General features: G+C 52.2%; 1 protein-coding gene across 1 annotated transcript in view; it reads right to left on the reverse strand.

Moving 5' to 3' along the window:
• The window catches only part of DGAT2 (diacylglycerol O-acyltransferase 2), a 38,548-nt gene extending 20,557 nt beyond the window's left edge, over positions 1-17,991 (reverse strand). Inside the window, exons 1-2 of the mRNA XM_005902498.3 lie at positions 17,742-17,991; positions 3,463-3,591 (exon numbers count right to left, since the gene is read on the reverse strand). Of these exons, the coding sequence (XP_005902560.1) occupies positions 3,463-3,591; positions 17,742-17,781 (169 nt within the window). The 5' untranslated portion in view covers positions 17,782-17,991. The remainder of the gene's footprint in view (positions 1-3,462; positions 3,592-17,741) is intronic.
• Between the last annotated feature and the right edge of the window lie 7,414 nt (positions 17,992-25,405).

A 25,405-nucleotide genomic window follows, 5' to 3' on the forward strand; every position in this document is an offset into this window, starting at 1 on the left:
ACTGGAAATAGAACTGCCATATGACCCAGCAATCCCACTGCTGGGCATACACACTGAGGAAACCAGAATTGAAAGAGACACATGTACCCCAATGTTCATTGCAGCACTGTTTATAATAGCCAGGACATGGAAGCAACCTAGATGTCCATCAGCAGACGAATGGATAAAGAAAGCTGTGGTACATATACACAATGGAGTATTACTCAGCCATTAAAAAGAATGCATTTGAATCAGTTCTAATTGATTCATTCAAATGAGGTGGATGAAACTGGAGCCTATTATACAGAGTGAAGTAAACCAGGAAGAAAAACACCAATACAGCATACTAACGCATATATATGGAATTTAGAAAGATGGTAACGATAACTCTGTATGTGAGACAGCAAAGAGACACAGATATATAGAACAGTCTTTTGGACTCTGTGGGAGAGGGTGAGGGTGGGATGATTTGGGAGAATGGCATTGAAACATGTAAATTACATATGTGAAATGAATCACCAGTCCAGGTTTGATGCATGATACAGGGTGCTCGGGACTGGTGCACTGGAATGACCCAGAGGGATGGGATGGGGAGGGAAGTGGGAGGTGGGTTCAGGATGGGGAACACATGTACACCCATAGCGGATTCATGTCAATGTATGGCAAAACCAATACAATGTAAAGTAAATAAATAAATAAATAAATAAAACTGAGATTAAAATAAATAAATAAATAAAACTCGGAATGAATAAGGTTTAGAGCCTTAACCAGAATACCAGGGGGACCCGTGGCACAGGAATGGTGGCACAGAGTCACTCCATTGTTCCAGAGGGAGGCTGACAGGGCCACAGCATCCTTTGCAATGCCAGGCAAGCCTCTGCCAGCAGATATGGGTGGCAGTGGGAGGGAGTGGCTGGGGCTGCTCAGGGCAGTAATTAGCAGCACCTCGGCAGACCTGCTCGTCCGTGCAGGCTTGGCGCCCACCTACACAAGGATTTCGGGAAGATGCTGGGCCGGTTTCCGGGCTGTGGTTAGACTTGATCAGTCAAGCTCGGGGCAGTCCCTGCCGCACGCTACAGGAGTCTGGGGTTCTACAAGCCGCTCAGCATCTCATCAGCCAAGCTCTGACCCACTAAGACAATAGGACAGTGGTGGCTTCTGGGTGCAGATGAGGGGGAAGGGAGCTGGTACAGCAGACTGGGCAGGGGCCTGGAGGCTGGAGTCCATGCGGTCTTGCACTGGTCCTGTCACTTCCTTCTTATGTGATTCTGGACAAGGCTCTGCCCTCACTGGATGCCTGATTCTTATCTGAAAACAGAGGGGTGCTCTCTACTCCAGGATTCTAAAAATTGGCCAGGCAGGCCAAGTTGGAAGTTCGAGCCCTGAGGGAGCCAGTTTAATCTGCTCTGTTCCCTAGACCACTGTTCCTTTATCTTGTTAAGGCCCATTGCTGTTGTTCAGTCGCTAAGTCGGGTCTGACTCTGTGACCCTATGGACTGTAGCACACCAGGTTCCTCTGTCCTCCACTATCTCTTGGAGTTTGCTCAGATTCACGCCCATTGAATCGGTGATGCTATCTAACCTATGGTTTTTCCAGTAGTCACATACGGATGGGAGACTTGGACCATAAAAAAGGCTGAGTGCTGAAGAACTGATGCTTCTGAATCGTGGTGCTGGAGAAGACTCTCTTGAGGGTCTCTTGGACTGCAAGGAGATCAAACCAGTCAATCCTAAAGGAAATCAGCTCTGAATAGTCATTGGAAGGACTGATGCTGAAGCTCCAATACTTTTAGGCCACCTGATTCAAACAGCTGACTCATTGGAAAAGACCTGATGCTGGGAAAGACTGAAGGCAAAAAGAGAAGAGGGCAGCAGAGGGTGAGATAGCATCAGCGGCTCAATGGACATGACTTTGAGCAAACTCCAGGAGATAGTGGTCCATGTGCCTCTGTAAAAATCTGAGGATAGCAACTGCCCTTCATCCAGAAAAACGTGAACATAGTCTCACATGGAATTTTCTATCTAGTCTTAGAGGCTCATAGGCCCCCAAAGCCCACTCTTGGGTCTTACAGTGAAGACTGGCCATTTCAGACCAGGCACGCTGATTTTGGGCTCCCTGGTGAGCACTCCAGGCTCCTGTTTAATTTTTAACTCTGCCACTTAATGAGCTTCACCATCTCTGAGTGTCACTGAGCCTCTATGAGTCTCCATTTTCTCACCTATGAAGTGGAAAGCCTAGTCCACTGTGTGTGTGTATGTGTGTGCATGAATGTGTGCACGCTCAGCCATGTCTGACTCTTTGCAACCCCTTACACTGTAGCCCACCAGTCTCCTCTGTCCATGGGATTTTTCAGGCAAGAATACTGGAGTGGGTTGCTATTTCCTTCTCAAAGGGATCTTACTGACCCAGGGATTGAGCTCACATCTACTGAAGGGGCTCAATAACTAGCACCCCCATTCCATTACTCTGCCCTGCCAAGGGAGGGAGGGGCAGCTGCTGCTCTGGAAATGTGGTCTCAGAGGCCCCCAAGCCTCCTGGGAGGACGGCTCAGCACTGACATGGTAACTCCTGATAATCCCCATAGGCCTGAACAACCCTGAAGAGGGGGCCACCCAGAGGGACTCATTCGGGCACTGGAACGTACTCGGTGAGGCTCAGCAGCACGTGTGTCTGCCCTGACATGTTGGGGAAGGGACACCTGGCCCTGGGGAAGAGGAGAGACTGCTGGGGGAGCAGGGCCTGGCTCAGGCAGGGGCCCTTCCTCCTCCTGGACAACCCATGGTGCCCTGATCCTGGTCTGGATGGCAACCCAGGAAACAGTGGCACCAACCCGGACTTGCAGAAGAAGCAACTCAAGCACTAACGTGGGCAGTGTCAAGAGAGGAAAGGAGAAGCTTTGAGCGGGTTGCGGAAGCAGCTGGGGGCGGTGTTCAACAGCGGGTGGGTGAGGCTGGGGCGGGGGGAGCTTGGAGGGTATGTCCCAGTAGCAGCTCCCGTAGATTGGGGACCACCCCCACCGGCCCAGGCCCTGTGTGGCCTGTGTGGCAGCCTTTTCCTCATATCCAAAGTGAGTAAATTGATTTTTAAAGGGTTCAAGGAACCTGTGTAAAGTCACAGAGCTTATGTGTAGTCGAGTTGGGACTAATCCCAGGACCAGACCAGCCTAAGACAATGCAACGTGCCTATAGGAAAATGTCTGTTGGGAGGCAGGGTGGCATGTGGGAACAGCACATGCTTTGGGGGTGGCGCAGGGGGGCGGTCCTGTAGACCTAGACTCAAATCTGTGTGACTTTGGACAAGTTACTCACCTTCTCTGAGACTTGGGCTTTCTATCTGTGAAATGGGAACCATACCACCACCTCCCACTGAATCTCACTGAGTCCCCAAGCCTGCCTGGGGTACAGCACTTGATAGGGGACCAAGAAGGACCCCTCAGCTCTCTAACATCCCCGCCTGCCCTGACCCTCTGAGCCCCAGCTTACCCAGCACAAGGAAAGACAGGACCCATTGTAGCACCGAGATGACTTGGAGCTGCTTCTCTACCTTGGACCTATTGAGCCAAGTGACAGAAAACAGGTCCTGGAGGGCAGAGAGGATGCTGGAGCCAGTGCCTGTGACAGACAGAAGACAGATGTCAGCCTGTCCGCCCTTCCCTGCAGCTGCAGAGTACCCCACACCAGCCCACCTCCCCACAGACGCCTTCCTAGACATGAGAGGGGCACAGGCCAAAGAATCAGACGGACCTGGGCTCACATCCCGGCCCTGTCACACCACAGTTTTGTAATTCTGGGCTGCTCACATGCTGCACTTCCCTCTGCCCCAGTTTCTATATATACCCAGTGGGAATGATGTCCCCCCCCACCACAAAGGGTCATTTTGGAGACCAAATAGGGTATCCAAAGAGGCGAGGGGGAGGCTTGCCATAGTTTCCAATTCTCATTCCTCACCTCTACCCCAGTCAAACCCCTATCTTTTCCTTTATCTGGATCTAGTACAAATATTTAACCTTTGCTATCTGGGTCTGTGAGGCCAGGGACAGAGGGCCAACATCCAGTTTGTAATGTTTTCTTTTCCTCCAAGTGTACTTTGAGCACCCCCAATCCTTGAGCCACCCCCACCCCTTTATCTCCAGGACTAATACCCTCTCCCAGGGAGCTGAGCCCTCTTGCCCTTGCCCAACACCATCAATACCACCTTCAGGGGAATTCACACTTTGAGCTTCACCTCAGCGCCCAAAGCCCAGGGCTCAGAGAGGAACTGGGCAGGAACCTCTGCTTCCCTAGAGGATCCAGTGGCCACTGAGTTTTGGGCAGCCTGGGACACTGAGAGCTGCAATTATGTTTGCTACCAAGCAAGTGCCAAGCCTATAAGTTCAGCCAAGATGTGCTCAGTTAATTGGTTCTGTAGCTGTGCCCCCAGGATGAAGTCTTAGATTCCAGTGGCTGATGGACAGAGGGACGAGAAAGCCTGGTGACTACAGGAGAGGCAGCGCTCAGGAAGAGCATGGCCAAGGTTCCTGACACAGCCCCTCTCCTTCTGGAAGCTGGGCCAGAGGACTGTTCCCCTTCAAACCCCACACGTGCTGAGCCCCAACTGCATGCCCTTCGCTCAACACATCTTCACTGACTGTGCTGGTCAAATTCCTTCACACGACCCACTCTGCAAGGCTCCTCACTGAGCCACAATCTTGTCCTGGAGGGTCTCATGACCTTTCACCCTGGCCTACAGCAGAAGTGGGAGGGAGAGGGGTTTAGGGGTTTACGTGCAAGCCTTTGTATTTCTTTAAAATCTGCAGAGCAACAAAGCTCACAGTGGGGTTTAGAAGGGGACATGGCACTCATCTGCTGAAAGTTAACAATCACTCTGACTTTTAGGAGGCACAGAGATAACCACCAGGACTCAAGGCAGACTCCTCAGTCCTGTTCCCCTCCCCTGGTCTCATGGAGCAGAGGGAGCGGGAAGCCAGGGGTATGGCAGAAGAGTCAGATCCCAGTGCAAACCCTGGTTCCACTCACTACGCAGGCACGACCTCAACGGTGTACTGCCACATCCAAGACACAGCACATACTGGGTACTCAGGAGCAGCCATACCTGGGGTGGGGGTGGTGGTGTGTGAACTCACCAAAGCAAATGAAGAGGCTGGTCCACACAGGAACTCCAGAGGTCTGGCACATGACATTCCTCTGCTCTCAACATATATATCCTCCATCACAGCCCTTTCCACCTCCACCCTTTCTCAACACTCCATCCTGGAGCCTGAGAGCCCTCTGGGGTCCTCTGGTACAGTCCATCTGGACCTCTGGGAGGCTGAGGAGAGGAGCACTGAGTTGACCAGGGCTACCCAGCCAGGGCTGGGACCTGGATTCAGGGCATAGCAGATGCCAAATACAAAGGGCTCTACCCATGGGACACAGCAAGTCCAAGGGTGGTCTGTGCTCAGAAGTGAGGAGAGAGTCCTGGGTGAGTACAGGAGGGAGGGAAGTGAGGCCAAGCACAGGCCTGAACCCCCTGTCTAAGGGACCCCTAGCTGCTGGCTCTTCCTCCTAGCTGTGTGGAGTGAAGGCAAGCAGGGGTCATGGCAAGTGAGTCCCTTGCCCTTGGTCTGGAGCAGGCAAGGCACCTTGGCTGCAGAGAGGATACAATGTTCTTCAGCACCTCCCTACTCAGAGTCCACCCTGGGAGCTGTTTAGAAATGCAGGGCCCCAGCCTGGATTTACTGAACTGAGATCTGCTTAGTCCAAAGTCTCAGGTAGGGTAAGTTTGGGGTGGGGAGTGTGCAAGGAGGAGCTGGGGGCCTCCACTTTCTACTGGGCTGGAGAAAAAGGGTGATGGAAGGAAGGGCATCAGACATAATCTCATTTGACCACTTCCTACTGTGAACAGGACTGTGAAGAGTGCTTGAGGAAAGGACTTGCTGTCTAGCCTCTGCTGTTGGGTCAGGGCCAACCAACTGGCCGCACTCACGACATGGAGCTCTCCTGCTTTGGGGGTGGGGGTGCACACAGTAAGTCCATGTTGGTGACATATCCCCCACTGAAACAAATGAAAAATTCTTGTTTCCTAATCCAAATCCATCTGTTATTTCAGGTCTCTTGCAATTAGATATAACGTCAGGGTGCAGGAAATGCAAAATGTCTTGTTCAGCAGATTATCCACATAGAAAAGCGGCCTGAAGGGTTCCCATAGCCCCAGAGCCAGGCTTGTTCCGGCCTCCTCAGTCTATCCTCCCTGCCCCATCCCAACTCCTGCCCGCAGCCCGCTCTGCAACCAAGTAGGAAATGCAAAGTCCACTGAGGAGGGGCTGGTGTTCCTTGGGCGGCACAACGTGGGGCTGCCTGGGGAGCAGGGAGGCCACTCTGTGTCCCTCAGGCCCGAGATTACTCAGCTGCCTCTTGGCCAGACCATCCTGACTGGTTGACCACAAAGCCCAGCCCCAGGAGCTGGCCTGTCCGTGATGCTGAACCACAGGCCCAGTGGAAGCCCCTATGGATTTAAAGAGTATCCAGTCATTGCTCCCTTGCCTAGAAAGCTGCTGCTTGCCTTGTCCACCTGATGACCCCCTGACAATGAGATAAAGCAGCTTGTCCTTCAAAACCCAAATAGGTAAGCCTTCAGAGAGGTGGGCTTTCCTTCTTTGGGATTATTGACTGTAAGGCCATGCAAGTGTGGAAGTGTCTGGAGCCATCTCACCAGCCCCCACTGATCTTGGAGAGAACCTGTCAGCAGATGAAGGTGGGAGAGGCCAGCAAAAGAGAGAAATAAGAGAGGAAGGGAATCTTCCTTTTAGGCTCCCACAGCCCCTCACCTTGTACCAGCTGCTGATTACAAGCTCACTCTCATCACATTAGGAGCTGCCCAAGGGCCTGAGTCTGATCCACCCAGTGGCCTCTCAGAGTCTGGCCTAGAGTCAACACTCAGCAAGGTTTGCTGAGCAAAAGAAAGAGCAGATCTCTGCTCTGGCCATTCCTCAGGCCCCCATCCTCCACCTCGGCTCTCTGCAGGGCTGGGTGACAGGCAGCTTTGGAGCTTCCGATGTACTTCCTCAGGAACTCTGGTTTCTCACCAGCCCTGTGAGTTTGGCATCATCATTACCATTTTGATGGTGAGAAAGGCTTGAGGAAGTGATATAGCCAAGGTCACTTGACTAGAGGGTGGCAAAACTGGATTCAATTCAAGACTAACTTCTAGGCCAGCGTTCTGTTCCTGTGCTGGTCTCCCCAAGTTCCTTCTCTCTTCTCCCCAAAAGAAAGTGGGGGAAGGCTCGGAGGGGACAGGAGAAATGCATGGCCTATATTCCTCCAGAGGGGCAGGTGAGGGGCAGGCACCTTGCGCAGTACATTAAGTGGTGGCAGGCCTGGGGGTTCTTGTCCGAGTTGTATCATTGTGTCCTCTTGGCCAAGTTGCTTCCCCTGTCTGGGCTTTGGCTCCCCATATATAAAATGGTGGTGGGAAGATGACTTCTATGATCTCTTTGACTGCTTGGACCCCAGTGCCCACCCTCCTGAAGACACCACCTAGATGCTCACCACCTTGTAACAGCCCTAGTACAGTTGCTCGGCAGATGGGAAGCAAGGCTTCAGCTGGGCACTCCCAGGTCCAGCCCTCACCACTCAGCTGTCAGCATCTCTTCTGCCTCAGTGGTGGCTGGTGTGGATGCCAGTGCTGCAATCAGATGCCAACACTGCCACCACCTTCATACCCAACTGTCCACAGTCCTAGGTGGGGCTGGCAGGCAGCCTCAACATTTGGCCAAATCTCAGCTCCAACCTGCTCCCTTGCTACCCCTCCCCAGCCTTTGCTGGCACACTGAACTCTACACGTTATCTCAGCATCAGTCCACTGAAGCCAGTATCTACCTCCTTGGCCATCCTCCTCAGGCAGCATCTCTTAAGTTCCAAGGACGGTACCTGATTCATTCATGTGCCCAGAGCCCAGTCAGACCGACAAGAAAAGGAGCTCATAGAGGTTTACTGCATGAATGAACAAACCTGTAAGTCCCAGAGGCAGCTGAAGGCGAGGATGCTCAAGTTGCAACTGAGTTGCCACACAGGAAGGCCTCCAGGCTTACCACTGAGGACCCCAGAGATGGAGTAATGGGTGGGGGAGTGAGTCTTTCTTTCCTTCTTTGAGCATGCGTTCCCCCTAACCTCGACATGATAAGAGCAGAACCCACTTCCTACAGATATCTTTTTTTCATGAAGAAAGATAAGGCAGTAATAGAATAACTTGACTTGTTCTATGAAGAGAAGTTTTCAGTAACCAATCCAAACAGCTGCTCCAGGGCACCACTGATTCACCATTTATTTTACCCAGCTCCTGGATTTGGAAGGACAGAGGGAGTAGAGCTGTGAGAGAGAAGCCCAGAGAAGCTCTCTTACCCCCAGAGAAAAGCCCCCTGCCCCCGTGTCTATATGGGGCTTCCCTGTCCCACAGCATTCTCTGGGAAGGTAGACAGGAAGGGAGGGGCAGCCTCATTTCACAGAGATGGAAACTGAGGCAAAGTGAGGCCAAAAGAGGTTCAACCACTTGTTTTGAGGTCATGGTCTAGAGGAGTCAGGCAGGACTCAAGGCAGGCATTCGAGCTTTGAGACCCTTGCCATTTCCATGATGCCAAGCTCCTGAGGGCTGGTCCTCACTACACCAGCCAGTCCACATCCCGATCTCAGGAATACACCCCGGGGAAGGGAGGGCTGCCTCTCTGCCTCAACCATGTCCCAAGTTTCACGGGGCCATTCTCCTGTAGACTGGCTATGCAAGGAATGTGAACCCTCACCCACATGCTCCCACAGGTTGAGAAGCTGCTGCAAGAGCTAAGCTGAAGCTGCCCATATAGTAGAGCCAAACACCTCTAGTCCCCTGCCCAGGTTGGGTGTGGAACGCTTCTTTGCCCATCATCTGTTAGCAAATTGACCAGGCCGCACCCAGGACTGATAAAGCCCGGGTTTCCTCTCATACTGGTCTGAGAGGGCAGGGTCTGAGCCCCAGTCCCCATAATCTGAGAAAGGGTGTTGGGCCAGCCCTGCCCCTGATGGCTCTATGACCTAGGGCTAGTTAGTCACTTAGCTTTACTCAGCTTTAGTTTCTCATCTCTAAAGTGAGGATAAGGGGACTTCCCTGGCTGTCCAGTGGCTAAGAATCTGCCTTCCAATGCAAGGGCATAGGTCGGGGAACTAAGATTCCACCTGCCACAGGGCAACTAAGCCTGCATGCCACAATTAGAGAGCTCACCTGCTGCAACGAACACCCAGTGCAGCCAAACAAAACAGAAGACATAAAGTGAGGATGAGAATATCCCTCAGGGTGGTTGGGAAGATTAAAAAAAAAATGCACATAAGGTCCTTTTGGCACCTGTTGCGTGACTGACACGTGTTAGGTGATTAGCTCTCATCATGGCGTCTACCACTGACCAGAGCGGGAGGGGATTGATGAGCAACCACAGTGTTTCAAGATGTGTGTGACCACGAGGTTATGTGTTAAGAGGAGAGGGAGCAGAGTGGGGAAGCAGCAGGGGGGGGCTCCAGGGAGGCGGTGAGGCGTCAGCAGGGCCCAGAAGATGAGATCTGGGAGGCAAAAAGGAGGAAAGTGGGCACTGGGGTGGGGGTGCCGGCCAGAACAGAGACCCAGAGGGAGTTACAGAGAGGCAAGCCAGAGGCCAGAATGTTCAACGACCCAGGAATGGGGGTTCACATTAACCCAAGACAGATGATGGGGACAGGGCTCAAGCAGCCAAAAGTGGCCTCCTGGAGGAGGTGGGTGGGGAGGGATGAGCCTGGAGCACTTTTGAGGTGCCCAGTACTGTTACCAGCCCCTGGGGAAATAGCAGTGAACACAGCAGGTCGAGTCTCACCTATTAGTGGGCTTAGATTCTGCTGAGGGAGAGACAAAGCACCTACACATAAATGTAGGATGTAACATCAGGCAGTGATGAGAGCTATAAGGAAACAAAATTGGGGGCAATAAGCTAGAGGGAGAGACAAGAGGGTCCTCAGCTCTGAGCAAGGCTGACTTCCCTCCACATGGAGGTAGAGGCACACGTGAGATTCCCAGGTCAGGCCTCCAGGTGGCCCACGCTGCCTCCCTACTCTCCTTTGCTACTGGCATCCTGGGAAGCAGGTCACCAGCCTAGAGAAGCTAAGGAAGATGGGCGTCCAGAGAACCTGGCCTCCAACTTGCAGGAGTGTAGCCCTGGTGAGTCACTTCCCATGCAAGCCTCAGTTTCCTCATCTGCCCAGTGGGGCTAATACCCACCTCGCTAGATTCTTGTGAGAATTAAACAACAGACAGAAGCGTCATAAAAGTCAAGACCTGTGTGAATGCGGGATAATTACCAAGTAAGCCTGGGTTTCCTCGCCTGACACATGGGTGTAATAACCCCTGTCCTGTCTTGGAGCAGAGGCGCCGGCGTCAGTACACTTAGGATTCAAACCCTGGCTCTATCATTTACGGTGAGACCCTGAAAGTCATTTCCCCATCTAAGACTCAGCATCCTCCTTCGCTGGGATGCAGCAGTTGTTGGGAGGAATCCAACCTATGGAAAAGAGACAAACAGCATGTGGCATGTCTGTTAGAGAGCTAGAAAGGTGCCAGTGAGGTCGCAGAGCTGTGGACAGCTGCCAGGGGCTCCTGAGTGGGGACGTCATCCTGCTCACATTCCCCAGCTTCAAAGATGCCACACGTGGGCCCAGCCAGACCGAAGCTCTGCCCTGGTCTGGCAGCTTCCAAGTGGACAGTGAGGAAGTTGCCCCAAGCTTCTGCAAAGGGCCAGGCATGAGGCTGCATCGAGGCAGAGAGATGGACATTCTGACTCCCGGGAGACCCCTTGAGGTCCAGGAAGCCAGGCCAAGTGCCAAATAAATGCCACATCTTCAAGGCTAGGGGCAAAAGTGCAAGATTCCAGAGGGAGGCAGAGAAGAGTAGAGGCTGAACGTTAACATTCATTCAGCAAGTACTTTCCAAGTAGCCTTTACAGGCCAGGCTAAGTGTTGCCCTAGGATAGGAACTGCCAGCCCCTGCCTCTCCTCTGCTTCTTGGGCTTCTGTGGGAGGCAGAGCTCTGCCCTGGGGCTGCCCACCTCAGCTATGGCTGGGGGAGACAGGGCTGTGAACAATCAGGCACAGAGGGTAGGTCATGGCTGAGGAGTCCACAAGAGGTGCCCAACTGGCCCAGAGGATGCTCTCAGGACTGCGTCAGGTGAGAGGAAGAGGATGAGTAAGTTTGCCAGGCTGACCGAAGGGAGGCACAGGGCCAGGAACCCAGGTCCTGGAGTCCAGCAGACAGCACTGGCAAAGGACTGGAAGGGATAAAGGGTACAAGGTTAAGGAATTAACTGCAAGCAGTTCAACCAGGCCATGTGAATGGGTGAGGCTAGTCGAGAATGTGCAGGGGGAGCCATGGAGGACTGGAAATGCCAGGCCGAGGAGTCCCAAGAACATAGATGATGGACCAGGCTCCACCCTGACAGCAGGGAAGATTGCTGCCCACTCCTCCCATGCCCTCCACCAACTTCAGACAGTGTAAGGGCTCTGAAGCAACTCACCAGCTGTTCACCTGATCCCAATATGCTGGTGATTTCTTCTCTGGAAAGACTAATAATCTCCCCTTTAAGGGTTAGGTGTTTAATCAAGTAACCTTAAAGAAAATTAAGTGTCCTTAAAGCAGGGCCCACTGGGACATCTGGCCCAAATGGGAAGCCGATACACACTGCTGTGGTTGGTGTGCTCACTGGGAAGCTCCTGGCTTGCCCATCAGGACCCTGCAGGACTCAGTGGATTCCTCAGTTGATCCTCAGGGCCCCCCACAGAGCATCCTGGCGGGAAGCCAGGCATCCTAAGTATCTACAGATATACTGGGATTGGGCCTCCTTCTCCTCTCCTCTCTAGGTCTGTTTCCCAGTGGCATTATTAGAGGTATGGGTTAGATTAGTTGAAATCTGAGGTCTTGACAACTTAGATTGACTAATGAATTATTATCCACAGAAGATCCCCCTAAAGAGACTACAAGCCCCTCCTTGGGCTGCTCCAGAGGCCTGGATTTTCAAGTATTGGTTTTCATGCACCTGGGAGTGAGGTCAAGGAAGTGGGGCTCTTAGAACGCCGTGTTCCTGAGACTCTGAAACTGCGACGGGGACCCTGGAGGTGACTGCTGAGGACCCTAAAGTTCTGCTTTCGCTACCCCCATCTTCTGACACATTAAAAGAATAGCTACTGAAGTGGGAGGGGTTGCCATGGCAACACCACTAGCTTGCGGGTATGTCACCACCATAGGACCTCAAAGGTCCTCAAAATAGGTCCTTATCACGGTACATGAGCAAGTGTGGGGAGCTAGGTTTTCTCAGGCATGTACCTGGGCCCCAAGTAAGACAGGAGCCCATTTTCACAAGGACAAGCTGAGGACACAAATGAGGAGGAGGTTGGCCCCTGGATCCCATAGCAGTCTAGGGCATGACGAGAATCACATTTCTGCAACAGAGCTGGAATGAACCCAGGTTCATTCTTACTGTACAGATGAAGCTGAGGCCCTAAGAGGGAGGGTCATGCCCAAGGTCACATAGGAAGGAGATGCAGAGTGAGCCTTCCGGCCTCTAGATCTGCTCTAATAGTAAAATGAATTCACATTCCTTGCTTCTGTCAATTTGCCCAAAGGGTGTGTGGCTTCAGCTTCCTTGGGTCTGTACCATAACCTGGGCAGATACTGTCATCATGCATTTGCTCATTTTACAGATGAACAGACTGAGACTTCTAGCCCCAAGTCCTCAAAACTGCCAGCAGCAGCTCCACACCCAGGAGGTTCCAGAAGTGGTATAGGCCAAGACACTGCCTGCACCAGGCTCCTTTCCCAGCTCGCAAATCTCCACCAACAACCCCTGCAAAGTGCATAGGCAAGCCAGCCGCTGCCTGGATACAGCATCTTTTGTCTCCCTTATCTCTAAGCACATTGGGACCTCAGCTCAGGTTAGTAGCCCAGAGGTCCTGCCATCAGACTTTCCCTCCCACCCAAATCTCATGCCTCTATTTATGCTGGTCCCTCTACCTGAAGGTTCTTGATAGTCTCTGAACCAGTAACACTGAACCAGTAACATTGGTTCATTTTTCAATATCTGGATTGATTGTCACCTCTTCCAGGAAGCCCTCCGTGATGCCAGGATGATTTAGCTGCCAAACCCTCACTTCCAGGCCTCCTCAGTTCCCCATGCTTCCTCCCCCGTCACTGCGTGGATCATCTGCATTGTCATCCCCCTAGTCTCACTTCCTTAAAGGTAGGGACCAGGGATTGACATGTGTGTGGCAGAGTCTGACACACACAGGTGAGCCACCAATAAACTGAAGGGCCTGTGCCCGAGTCCCCACTGTGAGAAGCCTTCCTGGATGCCCCAGGCAGTCTGCCACTCGTCACAATGTCGACGACTGTTGCATGTGTCACATAAAATGAGTGACAAGGACTAACAGGCGAGTCACAAGTTTGTTTACAAAGCATTTTCCATTCGTGATAACCAAAACCCTTGCATCCTTGACAGTCTGAGAGTTTCTGATCCTATTTTCCACTGAGGGGGAATGAGATCCTCAGAGGAGAAGAGAGAAACCCAGCCAGGTCCTTGAGGGGAGCCAGGGCTGAAATCCTCTCTGGCTCCTAAGCCCTAGAAGCAACAAGGGGGACTGTGGTGAGCACCCCCTGCCCCTGGCGATCAGCCCTGGAGCCAGCTCCTTGAGACCGTGGAGCCTCCAGAGCAGGGAATAGCTGCAGGCCCAGCACCTAGCACAGGTGGGCACAGAGGAGGCCAGAGGCAGCACTGAGGACTCGCACCGAAGCAAAAAGCAGGGCTTCTTGCCAAGAGGAAGGAGCAGCACTCGGGAGGGTTGAAGTCCCATTAATGATTCATTCATTCAACAAATATTTACGGAGCACCTACTATACTCCAGGCACTGCGCTCAACGCTGGGACAAACACTGAGGGAGACAGACAGAGGTCCTGTTCCGAAGGGGCTGACATTCTTGCGGGGCAGACCATCATCTAGACAGAAAAGTACACCTGAGAACTTAGCTAATGAGAAGGGCTATAAAAGTACAACAGGACGGGACAGTTCTCCAGATGGTATGGTCAGAGAAGGCCTCCGAAAGGGGACTGAATGGTTCAAAGACAGCCATGCAGTGACCTGGGCAGAAGACAGCCAATGCAAAGGCCCTGAGGTAGGACTGAACTGATGGGAATCCTGGGGAAACAGGAAGACCCCAGCCGTTCTGGAGCAGGACATGGAAGCAGGGGAGTGAGGGCTGCTCACAGGGGGTTCCACAGCTACAAGGAGGAGTTTGGAAGGTTTGGAATACAATGAAGGCAACTGGCTGTTCCCCTGGCCTCAGAGTTCCAGGGTTCATGGTGCATCTACTCATCAAGGCAAGTTGGGACATCTTCTTGAAAGTGCACAAGAAGGGGTGATCTGCCAGCCCCATCATGGTCCCAGAAAAACCTTCACTCAATCAGGAAATGAGCACCTGCAGTGGCCAGAACCCTGCACTCCACCCCCACGGCTTCACCACACTTCTCTCTTAGTTTAAGGAAGCCAGTGACTGGGAGGTGGATCTGGGTTCTAACCCTGGCGTTGGTAACCCTGGTCTAGTCTCTTCTCTCCGGGGCCCTCAGTGTTCCATCTGCAATGTGAGAGCTGCCCCTGACCCAGCACTGCCAGAGAGCTGTGATTTTATGACTCAAGTACCTGCTGGAGAACTCAGGGGTGGGAGGATGGGGGTGGGGCAGGATTTCCACACTGGCCACTGAGTCACCAAGTCTGCTAATAAAATTCTACTCTTGGCCCTCCTTTCCCAGCCCAGAAGAGCCCTCAGTAGCACGGAGAACCCCAAAGTGGTATTTGTGCATTTGGGGAAGTGGTGTAGGGGAGGGGGAAAGCTATATAGAATTGGGGGGAGGGGAATATGAAAATCATGTTCTCATCCTGCGATTTAGAACTGAGTTAGGTGTCAACCCTCCAACAATCCAGCCTCTTAGTTTCACCTCCTACTAAGCTCCTGCTTGCACACTCCCAGTGATGGGGAGCTCCACCCCACCCACACCAAACCTGTTGCAGTGGCTGTCAGAAAGCATTCCTCCATTATATCAAATCTGCACCCCCCACCTCCCAAAATTCCAGCCCTGTTCCTGGCCTTGCTTTTGCGGGGCCACGCAGAACAAATCAGTTCATAATTTTACTGAAGCTGCCACCATTTCGTGCTGGGTCCTGTGGTGAACCCTGGGTATTCATTCAGGCAGGCATCAGAGGGCTCTGATCGGAAGGGCCTTAAACCCAGGGGGCAAAGACCAAGGATGCAAATAAGAATAACTCTGCACCTTCCACCCCTGGTACAGGTAAATCCTTCAGATATTAGAAAATACCAACAGAGACTCCTGTCTCCTGCACAAACTCCCAGCACACATGCAGCACACACCCACCTGCCCCCACAGCTGGCTTTTTTTTTGCCCAGGAAACCAGACACCAAGGTATCTATTTCAATCTCACCCATCACAGGTCTTCCCTTCACAGAAGCCATGGTCTCCCCTTAAATATCACCACTGACAAAGTGTTCATCACCTCCCAACAATGAGACTTTATAGGTAAAAACCAGGCCACTGGGGAGTGTCTTCAAAGATCAAGGATGTAGAAATCAGGTCTAATGGAGATGCCAGATAACACAAGATTTGCTTCAGCTCCCTCCCTTTCCCACCCAGTCTTTCACCAAAGAGAATCCCAGACAGCTAAAGTGATTGGTTTGCATTACATGCCAGCTCTTGCTACATTCCATGACAGAATTGTTTGCAGCCAGTTTTTTTTTTTTTTTTTTTTTTTTTCAAATGTTTTCAAGACCAGATTAAAACATGGAGACATGCTCCTGAAAGGACAGTAAATGACTTGGTCAAAATCACTCACTGGAAGTCCTCCTAAATAACAAATTCTAGGTCAAAAACGAGGAAGTCAGGGTTATCTGCTCCTGGAAGATACAACTCACCTCTGTGGATAGCAGAGATGAGGGAAGGGTATCTCCAGGAAGGCCCACCCCCAGAGAGAGCATCCCTATCTCACTGCCTGGAGACAAAAGCATTTTTAAAAGCATGAACATGGGTAGGGTCCTTCCTTCCCTGTTATGGGCATTAAATGGCACAGTGAATGGACAAGCACTTTTAAGTGAGAGCAGAGACTGTCAGAGGCTATCGGGCCGGGTGCACGGGACAGCTCAGGCTGCATGTACCCAAGATGGCAATAGCAGCTAGGTACCTCTCCAAGGGCAGTGAGTGGCACTCAGACCAAGAGGGGCAGATAATCACACCAACAGCCACACAGAGAAAAGGGTCAATGCCTAGGACACAGTTAAACTGTGGTACAGCTCAGGGTGGTTACCCAGCAGCCCCTAGAATACTATAAGTGATTTGGAGTAACAGAAGGAAATACTCACAATTTAACATCAAGAGGGAGAAAATAGGATTTAGAACTATATCCACATCATACCCTCAATCTCACCTAAATGATGTATACAGATAAAATTATAATGAAATATACTAAAATGCTATTAGGAAACTATCTTTGGATAGTCAATTAACCAGGAACTTTTCATTTTCTTCCTGTTTTTCCATGTTTTCGAAATCCAATGATTTGTATGTTTTATTTTTATAATGAAGGGGTTGGAGTAGGCTATTGTTAGTTAATAAAGAAAAATCCTAAGTAGGAGAGGTTCAGCAAGCTGAATAAAGGCTTTAGGTGGAGGGAGGGAGGACTCAAGCAAGACAGACCAGGGCAGCTGTGAGGATGTCCCAGAGTCTCCTGCATTTGTATTTAATCCCCTGGCCAAGGCCCTGTTAGGGAAACCTTGGGCAGGTCATGCCTCCTCCCACCTCAGTTTCTCCAAGCATAGGTGAGAGGTGCGAGACATGGAAGGGATGCTCTTCCTTGAGCAGGAAAAGCTGTGGAGTTTGATCTCAACTCTGCCCTTGATTCAGGGAGGACCTCAATTCCACATGGTGGAACAGCAGCACAGACCACACTGAAGGGCACCCAGGGTCCTCTTGTTCTATTTTCTAAGCATTCCAGGCTCACAGTCGCTGCTGAGTGGCTCCCAAGCCTGGGCTGGGTGGCGGGCAGCGGACAGTGTGGGCACAGCTGTCCCAGCCAGGCATGTTCCTGTCTGGTGGCCTGCCCCATCCAGCGCCTCACAGCTTGATCCACCCGGTGAGGAGGGATGGAGGGAACTGCCAGGGGCCAGGAGCAGTGCTGGGGGCTGGAGAGGAGTTCTCAGGTAACATCCTATCTCACAGGCTGGAAGAAAAGAAGTGATGTAACAGAGGTCCCCCAAATTGATGAGTGCTAAGGTGGAGAATGCGCCCACATGACTACCAGGTGGCCTGGATCAGACCATTATTCTAACCTCATCTCAGACTCAGATGAGCAGGGGGGAAGAATGGGGGTGGTGGTCGGGGAGGGGGCCGCAAGCCTTCCCAAAAGAAAAGAGGGGTTGGGACCTCAGCCCCCAGAGCGGCCCACCCTCCAGCAACAAACTCCCACTATACCAACACACTCCTGCCTACCTTGGAGCCCTTCATCACCTCCTTTCCTGAAAGCCCTCTCGCAGCTGCATGGCCCCAGGAGGAAGCCGGCAAAGCCCTGCAGACCCTGGGCTGTGACAGTTCATCTCCCAGACCCTTAGTCCCGCTCCCAGAGGCCTCAGGGGACAGCATGGCTTCTTAATCAGAGCCCTCGCTCAGGGCAGCCGGGCCCGATGCTCACCTCGCAGGACCCCGGAGTAGGCGGCTATGAGGGTCTTCATGACGAAGCCAGTACAGGTCGGGCCCCGCGGGAAGCCGCCAGACCCCGCGCCCCTGGCCCATGCCCCGGCCGCCTGGGCCAGGGCTTCGCGCCGAGCAGGGGAGCGCGGGGACCGCTACGGCCGAGGGTGCGGAGGGACGGGCCGCCAGACGGGCCGGAGCACCGGCGGAAAGCGGAGCCTTGGCCACGGCCACGGCCACAGCCACTGCGCCCGCGGCTCCGAGCGCGGCAATTTGTAACCTCATAAGGGGGCGGGGCCGACGCGGCAGGGGCGGGGCCGGCCGTTCCAACCACTGCAGCCTCAGCTCCGTGGGGGTGGCTGAGCGCCGGGCTCGGCCGGGCGCGGGAGGGCTGTAGGGGGACTCTTGCTCCTCACGGCTGCGCCGCCCGCGGCGCGGGGTCCTCCTCGCGAGGGGCTGCTTGGTTATTCCTGCTGCTCCCTGTGCCCGCCCCTAGCCGCTCCCCCGCGGCGGTTGGTGCAGCCCGGCAGCAGGAACGTGGGCCGGGAGGCCCGGCACTTGCGGGCCTGGGGCGGGGGGCAGGCGGGGGTTTGTGTTTTCCGTTCCGCAGGGCTTCGCTTTGGCTACAGATGCCGAGGTCCCGCCTCTGATTGGTGGTTGAGTAGGAATTAGGTAGGTAGGGCCGGGCTCCTAAATCCCTCAAGTTGCCTCTACCTTTCCGTCTAAACCTCACAGAGCGTGTATACTGTATACTGCTGCGTGCTGGCGACCCAAACCAGTCACACCTGGCCCTGCCCTGGGAGGTGCTCTCCTTGGTGAGAGGCAATCACACACTGAAGCTGGCAGCAGTGCTAGGCCAAGAGAGAAATCTCTGGCTATAGATCCAGAGGAGAGAGGTCCTTTCTTGGACTGGGGGCTGGGGACTGGAGGCTGGGTGCACTTTCCAGAGAGATTATTGCACAACAGAGATGGAATCAGATAGACCCGGAGCCAGTTCTGGTCTTCCCTTTCTTGAACCTCAGTTCCATATCTGTACAATAGGAAGAATAACACTTATTTTGTGAGGTGCTTTGAGAACTAAATGAAGTAAAATTTTTAAAGTTAAAAAATAGCCTAGTATAGTACCAGGCACATAGAAAGTTTTCCAAAATTATTTTTGTTGCCCTTTGATGAGTAGTTTTGTAAAGGGTGTGAGAGTAAGGCGTAAACTCTTAGAAAAGGCAGCATGTTTGGAGCAGGGTTAGGGTACCTGGAGTGGCTGGTGCTCAGACAGCTATGGGAAATGATGCTGGAGCTAGATCTTAGGAAGGTTCTTGACTGCTACCCGTGAGACATCAGGGCGGGGATAGCTTTGAGTTGGGGGATGAGAGTGTTTATATGTTTTTAAGAGTCCTCCAGCCAAAGTGTGGGGAGAGACTGGAGGCCAGGAGGGCAGTGAGGAAGCTGCAGAAGGAACCCAGGTGAGAGAGAACCATTCCTGAGCTCAGATGATGGTGGAAGGATGGAGGGAAGGCCTGGTCTGGAGAGAAGTGTAGGAGGAGGGGAGATCGACTGGAATACAGTGGAATGACTTACTGCACATGGATGGTAAGAGCAGGCGTGAGGGGAACAAGCTTGTCAGTGAAAAGACGGGTTCCTTGAGTCAGCTTGAGGAAGCTAGGTGTGGGCTCACGGCATAAGATGAGAGGGAATCTCTGCTGCTGAGGTCTTTACCATCTCTTGTCAGAAGTCGCAGTGCCAGCACAGCATGCGACAAACACCACTGATGGGACCTAGAAACCCTGCCATTTGTTCAGCCTGTTCAAGGTTACAGGAGTAAACCTTGAGAAAAAAGTCATGGAACCCTAAGGCTTGAGTTGGCTAAGAATAGAAGGAAAAGCATTCCAGGTAAAGAGAGCAAGCAGGTGGTGAGGTTCTGATGCTGAAAAGAGCTTGGTGCCTTTTAGGAAGCTGAGAGAAAGCTAGCAGCTTTCAGGTTTGTGAGAGACATAGGGGTCAGCGAAGGCTGGGAGGTTGGATCAGATGTGATGGATTTCTGGTGAAAGAGCAGTGCAGCAAGGTGGATGCTGAAGATGCCATGAATCTTTCAATCCTCTCCCCAGCGGTGTTTTGGGTCCCCTTGGAAGCAAGACTCCTACTGGCCTGGAGGTACCCCAAGTCAGTGTATGGCTTGTGCCTGCTCCAGAAAAGTCTCCTGTGGAGGAGGTATTGGGCTGGAACACATGGCCCACCCAGCTCCCTCATAGTATGGTCTAAGGGGCAGAGTGTGGGCTGGGAACAAGGAGGCTGCGTGCTGGCCTTTCTTGTCCCACCGACTTGCAGCAATTCCTTGGGCAAGTCACCTTGCCAGCCTCGGTTTTATCTTCTGCATCCTGAGACGAAAGTGGAAGTTCTTAGCTCGCCAACTGCCCTTGAGTATTTGAGGATCCAGTGAAATCACAGCATGTAAAATGGTGTCACCACCATGTTATGAAAGTAAGCTACTGAAATGGTGAGACTGGATCAAGATGAAAGCCCCTTCAGATCCCAAGTTCATCTACTTCAGCACATTTTTTCCTATGCACTTTCCTGGGCCTGGCTGTCCCTGGGACACAGAGGGTAATCAGACACAGTCCTTGCCTTTGAGGAGCCCTAGCCCAGAGCTATGTCCCAAAACCAATGGTTGCAGCAAGACGGCCAGGCTGTGGTGCACGGACATGTGGGAGGCTGTGCCGAGTTCAGTCCTTTCTCCTGCTCTATCACCGTCTCCTTGAGCCAGGAGCTTTCCCAGGGTCGTCAGGAGTATCATCACTCTGTGCCCAGTGCAGGCCTGGCTCAGGTTCGTAGCTCAGTCAGTAGTGGACTGGCCAGTGAGTAAGTACAACAGAGTCATGGACAAAGTGCCATGAGCTGGGTGGGAGTTGTGTCAAAGGAGGGAATGGTAATTAAGAAGGTTGAGAGGTGACATTTGCTGCTGGGCCTGAGCTGAGGAGGACAATTCTGCCTAGCAGAGAGGAAGGAGAAGGCCTTTGGGCAGAGGCTACAGCCTGAAACAGAGGCCTGGAGGTGGGAACCATGAGCACCCTGATTGGCTGGAGGAAGGATGCTGGAAAGGGGATGCAGGCAGGGAGGAGTAGGAGATAAGGCTGGAGAGATTGACTGGACCAGATTTGAGGGGTCTTATAATCCTACCTGGACTTCATCCTTGGGACCAGACCAAAGGCGGGCTATGAGCAGAGCACCTGGATTAGACTGGAAGGTTAGGAAGATCAGGTGTGTGGGTGCGTGGGGACTTGGGATAAGGCAATAAAACTAGGGCCAGTTTGGGCCCTTTGCACACATGTTCACCAAAGGATGCTAAGGCAAGTCTGAGGGCTGAGAAGGGCAGTCACTTCCTTCTGGGTCATCTCACAGAGTGACAACTCCTTCCCAACAGCCCCCAGCTGCCATGCTCAAGGCACCTGCGTAAGCAGCTTGGTCCGCTTTGACTTGGATAGAAAACCAGACCCAGCATTAGAGTAGCCAGAGAGGATGTTTCTTGGCAGCTTTCTGTGTCCTGGGACTATTCTTTGCTGCGCCAGGTGAGTATGGGGGCCTCATACCAGGCACTGACTTCCCCTGGCCCCTCCGCACACATCCTAGCATTGCTCCAGTCCTGTCCTCATGGCCTGCCCTGCTTCTCCTGCTGATGTGTGGGTAGGGTGGCTCCAGGACTTGGGTAACCTTTCCTTCATTATTTCCCATCCCAGTGCTTTCCCCACTTTGGCCAAACCCCAGGTGGAGTGGTCAAATCAAGCCACAAATCCCAGTTTGACTAGGGTTGTTGTTCTTCTTCAGTTGCTAACTCATGTCCGACTCTTTGCACTGCAGCATGCCAGGCTTCTCTGTCCTCAACTATCTCCCCCAGCATTTGCACAAATTCATGTCCATTGAATCAGTGATGCTATTGAACCATGTGCCCAGGGTGGGCTTCCCCAAAGGTAGTACGTCCCACCCGCCTCTTCAGTCACCAAGGCTGTGCTGCCATTAGGAATTATGGGTGCAGTTTTATGGTTTGTGAGGGGGTGGATATGGGCTCCTCTGAGACCCGTAGCAGTGATGGCAGCCTCAGCCCCTCCATTGCACAGAGGAGGTGAGTGACTGGTTTGCAAGGCAGAGAGGAAACCTGTCCTAAGAGAGACACAGGGCGAAAAGCAGAAACAAACGCTTACAAGCGCTCTGCTCCAGGCAGGCCCTGGCCTGTGGGAGCTCACCCAGTCCACGTGGGACCATCCCTGCCGGGGGGTGATTATCACCCCGCTTTGTGAATGAGGTGCAGGGAGGTAACGGGACTTGTCCAAGATGAGACAGTGAGTAAATAGCAAAGCTGGGATTCACATCCAAGACTTCCTGAGCCACAAGCCCATGTGCTTTCTCGGCTTCACAAGGCTCGGGGGGGAGGTGGCGAGGAACTACCCCTAACCCTGGAATTGTTTGATGAAAGTAAATTCCCAAACTTTTCCTCCTTAAAGCTCTCATAGCCCTGTGAGGTTGATCCCATTTTGCAGTTGGGAAAACTCAGGCTCAGAGACTCCAAGCGTGTGCCAGATGTCAGAGCTGGGGCTGGGATTTGAGCCAGTTCTCATAGCCCAAGGCTAGTGCTTATCTGGGTCAAACTCATTTCCAGTGCTGGGCTCATTTGGAAGGTTGAAGGACAGAGGTGATAGCAAAGGGAGAGGGCCTGGCATGGCCCGGTGGTCTGTGCCACATGCCACCCTCCTCCTCTTTCCCCATCCAGGAATTTTCCAGGCAAGATTGCTTTGGGGCACGGAGCTCCTTCCCTCTTGGGACTCTCTCCCTCCCCTTCTAAACCCCTATCATGCCCCGTCTGTGTGATTTTCACCACATGCTTCTTGGTCTTCAGGGGCCAAATGGTGTACAGTCTCTGGTACCAGGCTAAGGAGTCTTCACTTTGTCCTCAGAGAAATGGGAAGCCATAAAGTGTTTTAGCAGGGATGACATATGGTCAGTTTGGGCTTTAGAAGGATCAGTGTTCAGGTAAGAACACCTTCTGTGTCACCTCCATGGTACCCTTCCTGACTATCTCTGCCCTGTATTGGTCAGAGTCCCCATGGGAAACAGCATATCTGTAACTGGGCAATTTGGGAATTTTAATATAAAGACCATCTTCAAAGATGTAGCCAAGATATAGGGAAAAAATCTAGGTGTGGTGAGGCACCCCAAGGCCAGTGATGTTGTGGGAGCATGTGGCCTGAAGGGCAAAGGGAGGAGGCCAGGTGGGGTGGGAGGTGTGTGACGAGGGCTGCCTGATGGAAGCTGTGGCATAGACAACCTGTAGTGATCTAGCAAGGCTATTCTCTGTCCCTTCCTCATTCCCATCTGCTGCCAGGACTTCCCAATGAGCAGAGGGTGGATGAGCCTAGCGATGCAGTCTATGCAGAGAATCTCAGCAGAGTTTAGGGTGGAGAGAGGTGGAGGGTTGGTCTGGAGGTTCATGGGCCTAGGAGGGCCCTCTCCACACCTGTGTCCCCATCAGACCTAGCTTCTTTCTCTCAAAGCATCTGTAACTGTTAGTGTCTACACACCTGTCCTGCCCAGGAGATGCTACTTGAGGGAAAAGATGGAATCAGTGGGCTCTCTGTGTCTCAGTGCCCAGCGCTGGGCCTGGCCCACAGGAGGGACTTGACTAGGGTTGGAAGGAAGAAAGAAGGAAGAAGGGAGGAAAGGAGAGAGGGAGGGGAAGGAAGGAGAGGTGATAGGGATGCAGGCAGAGCTAAAGTAGTGGTGGATGAGAGGTTAGAAGGGAAGTCTGGGGAGATGGTGAGCCCTTAAAATCCCTAGGGCTTGGTGACATGGAGCTGGGGCTGAAGCACAAAGAGATGCTTGGAGATAACTTTAGGTTTCAGACCAGAACCTGGGAGCACTGACCTCCACTCTAATGGCAGACCTGGGGGAGGGGGCTCAGTAGTGGCCTTTGGCCCTGTCTTGTGGGACAAGTCTAGCCAACTAGAGAGGAGTAGGCCTGAAACCCTTGGGAACCAGCCTTCAGAATAGCTCCTGCCCCTGTTAGCATGCCTGTTGCAATATGTACAGAAAGTGCCCCTTGCGACATTCTGTCTGTAAGTTTCTTACTCAACTCTCCTAGGACCGTTTTTTCCCTGCAGGGAAGGGGCGGGAGGTAAATCTTCCCACGCTGAGAGTTCCTCGTGAATGCTTTTCCATCTATCCCTTTGTCTGGTCCACCTTTCTGGAGACCCTCCTAGCCCTGTGCTGATCTGGGGGGGTGCAGTCCTTGCTCTCTGGGGACCTGAGTTCTGGGAGAAGAAATAAACACATTAAAAGACAATTACTCTGCTTGGTGATGGATGCTAACTAGACTCACTGTGGTGATTATTCACAATATACACATATTTATTATCAAATCGTGTTGTGTACCTGAAACAAGTATCAGATCAGTTCAGTCGCTCAGTCGTGTCCGACTCTTTGCGACCCCATGAATCATAGCACGCCAGGCCTTCCTGTCCATCACCAACTCCCGGAGTTCACTCAGACTCATGTCCATCAAGTCAGTGATGCCATCCAGCCATCTCATCCTCTGTCGTCCCCTTCTCCTCCTGCCCCCAATCCCTCCCAGCATCAGAGTCTTTTCCAATGAGTCAACTCTTCGCATGAGGTGGCCAAAGTACTGGAGTTTCAGCTTTAGCATCATTCCTTCCAAAGAAATCCCAGGGCTGATCTCCTTCAGAATGGACTGGTTGGATCTCCTTGCAGTCCAAGGGACTCTCAAGAGTCTTCTCCAACACCACAGTTCAAAAGCATCAATTCTTCGGCGCTCAGCCTTCTTCACAGTCCAACTCTCACATCCATACATGACCACAGGAAAAACCATAGCCTTGACTAGACGAACCTTTGTTGGCAAAGTAATGTCTCTGCTTTTAAATATGCTATCTAGGTTGGTCATAACTTTCCTTCCAAGGAGTAAGCGTCTTTTAATTTCATGGCTGCAGTCACCATCTGTAGTGATTTTGGAGCCCAGAAAAATAAAGTCTGACACTGTTTCCACTGTTTCCCCATCTATTTCCCATGAAGTGATGGGACCAGATGCCATGATCTTTGTTTTCTGAATGTTGAACTCTAAGCCAGCTTTTTCACTTTCACTTTCATCAAGAGGCTTTTGAGTTCCTCTTCACTTTCTGCCATAAGGGTGGTGTCATCTGCATATCTGAGGTTATTGATATTTCTCCTGGAAATCTTGATTTCAGCTTGTGTTTCTTCCAGTCCAGCATTTCTCATGATGTACTCTCCGTATAAGTTAAATAAACAGGGTGACAATATACAGCCTTGACGTACTCCTTTCCCTATTTGGAACCAGTCTGTTGTTCCATGTCCAGTTCTAACTGTTGCTTCCTGACCTGCAAAGAAATTTCTCAAGAGGCAGATCAGGTTGTCCGGTAGTCCCATCTCTTTCAGAATTTTCCACAGTTTATTGTGATCCACACAGTCAAAGGCTTTGGCATAGTCAGTAAAGCAGAAATAGATGTTTTTCTGGAACTCTCTTGCTTTTTCCATGATCCAGCAGATGTTGGCAATTTGATCTCTGGTTCCTCTGCCTTTTCTAAAACCAGCATGAACATCAGGAATTTCACGGCTCACATATTGCAGAAGCCTGGCTTGGAGAATTTTGAG

The sequence above is a fragment of the Bos mutus genome, chromosome 15, assembly GCF_027580195.1.
Source record: "Bos mutus isolate GX-2022 chromosome 15, NWIPB_WYAK_1.1, whole genome shotgun sequence".
Lineage (NCBI taxonomy): Eukaryota > Metazoa > Chordata > Mammalia > Artiodactyla > Bovidae > Bos > Bos mutus.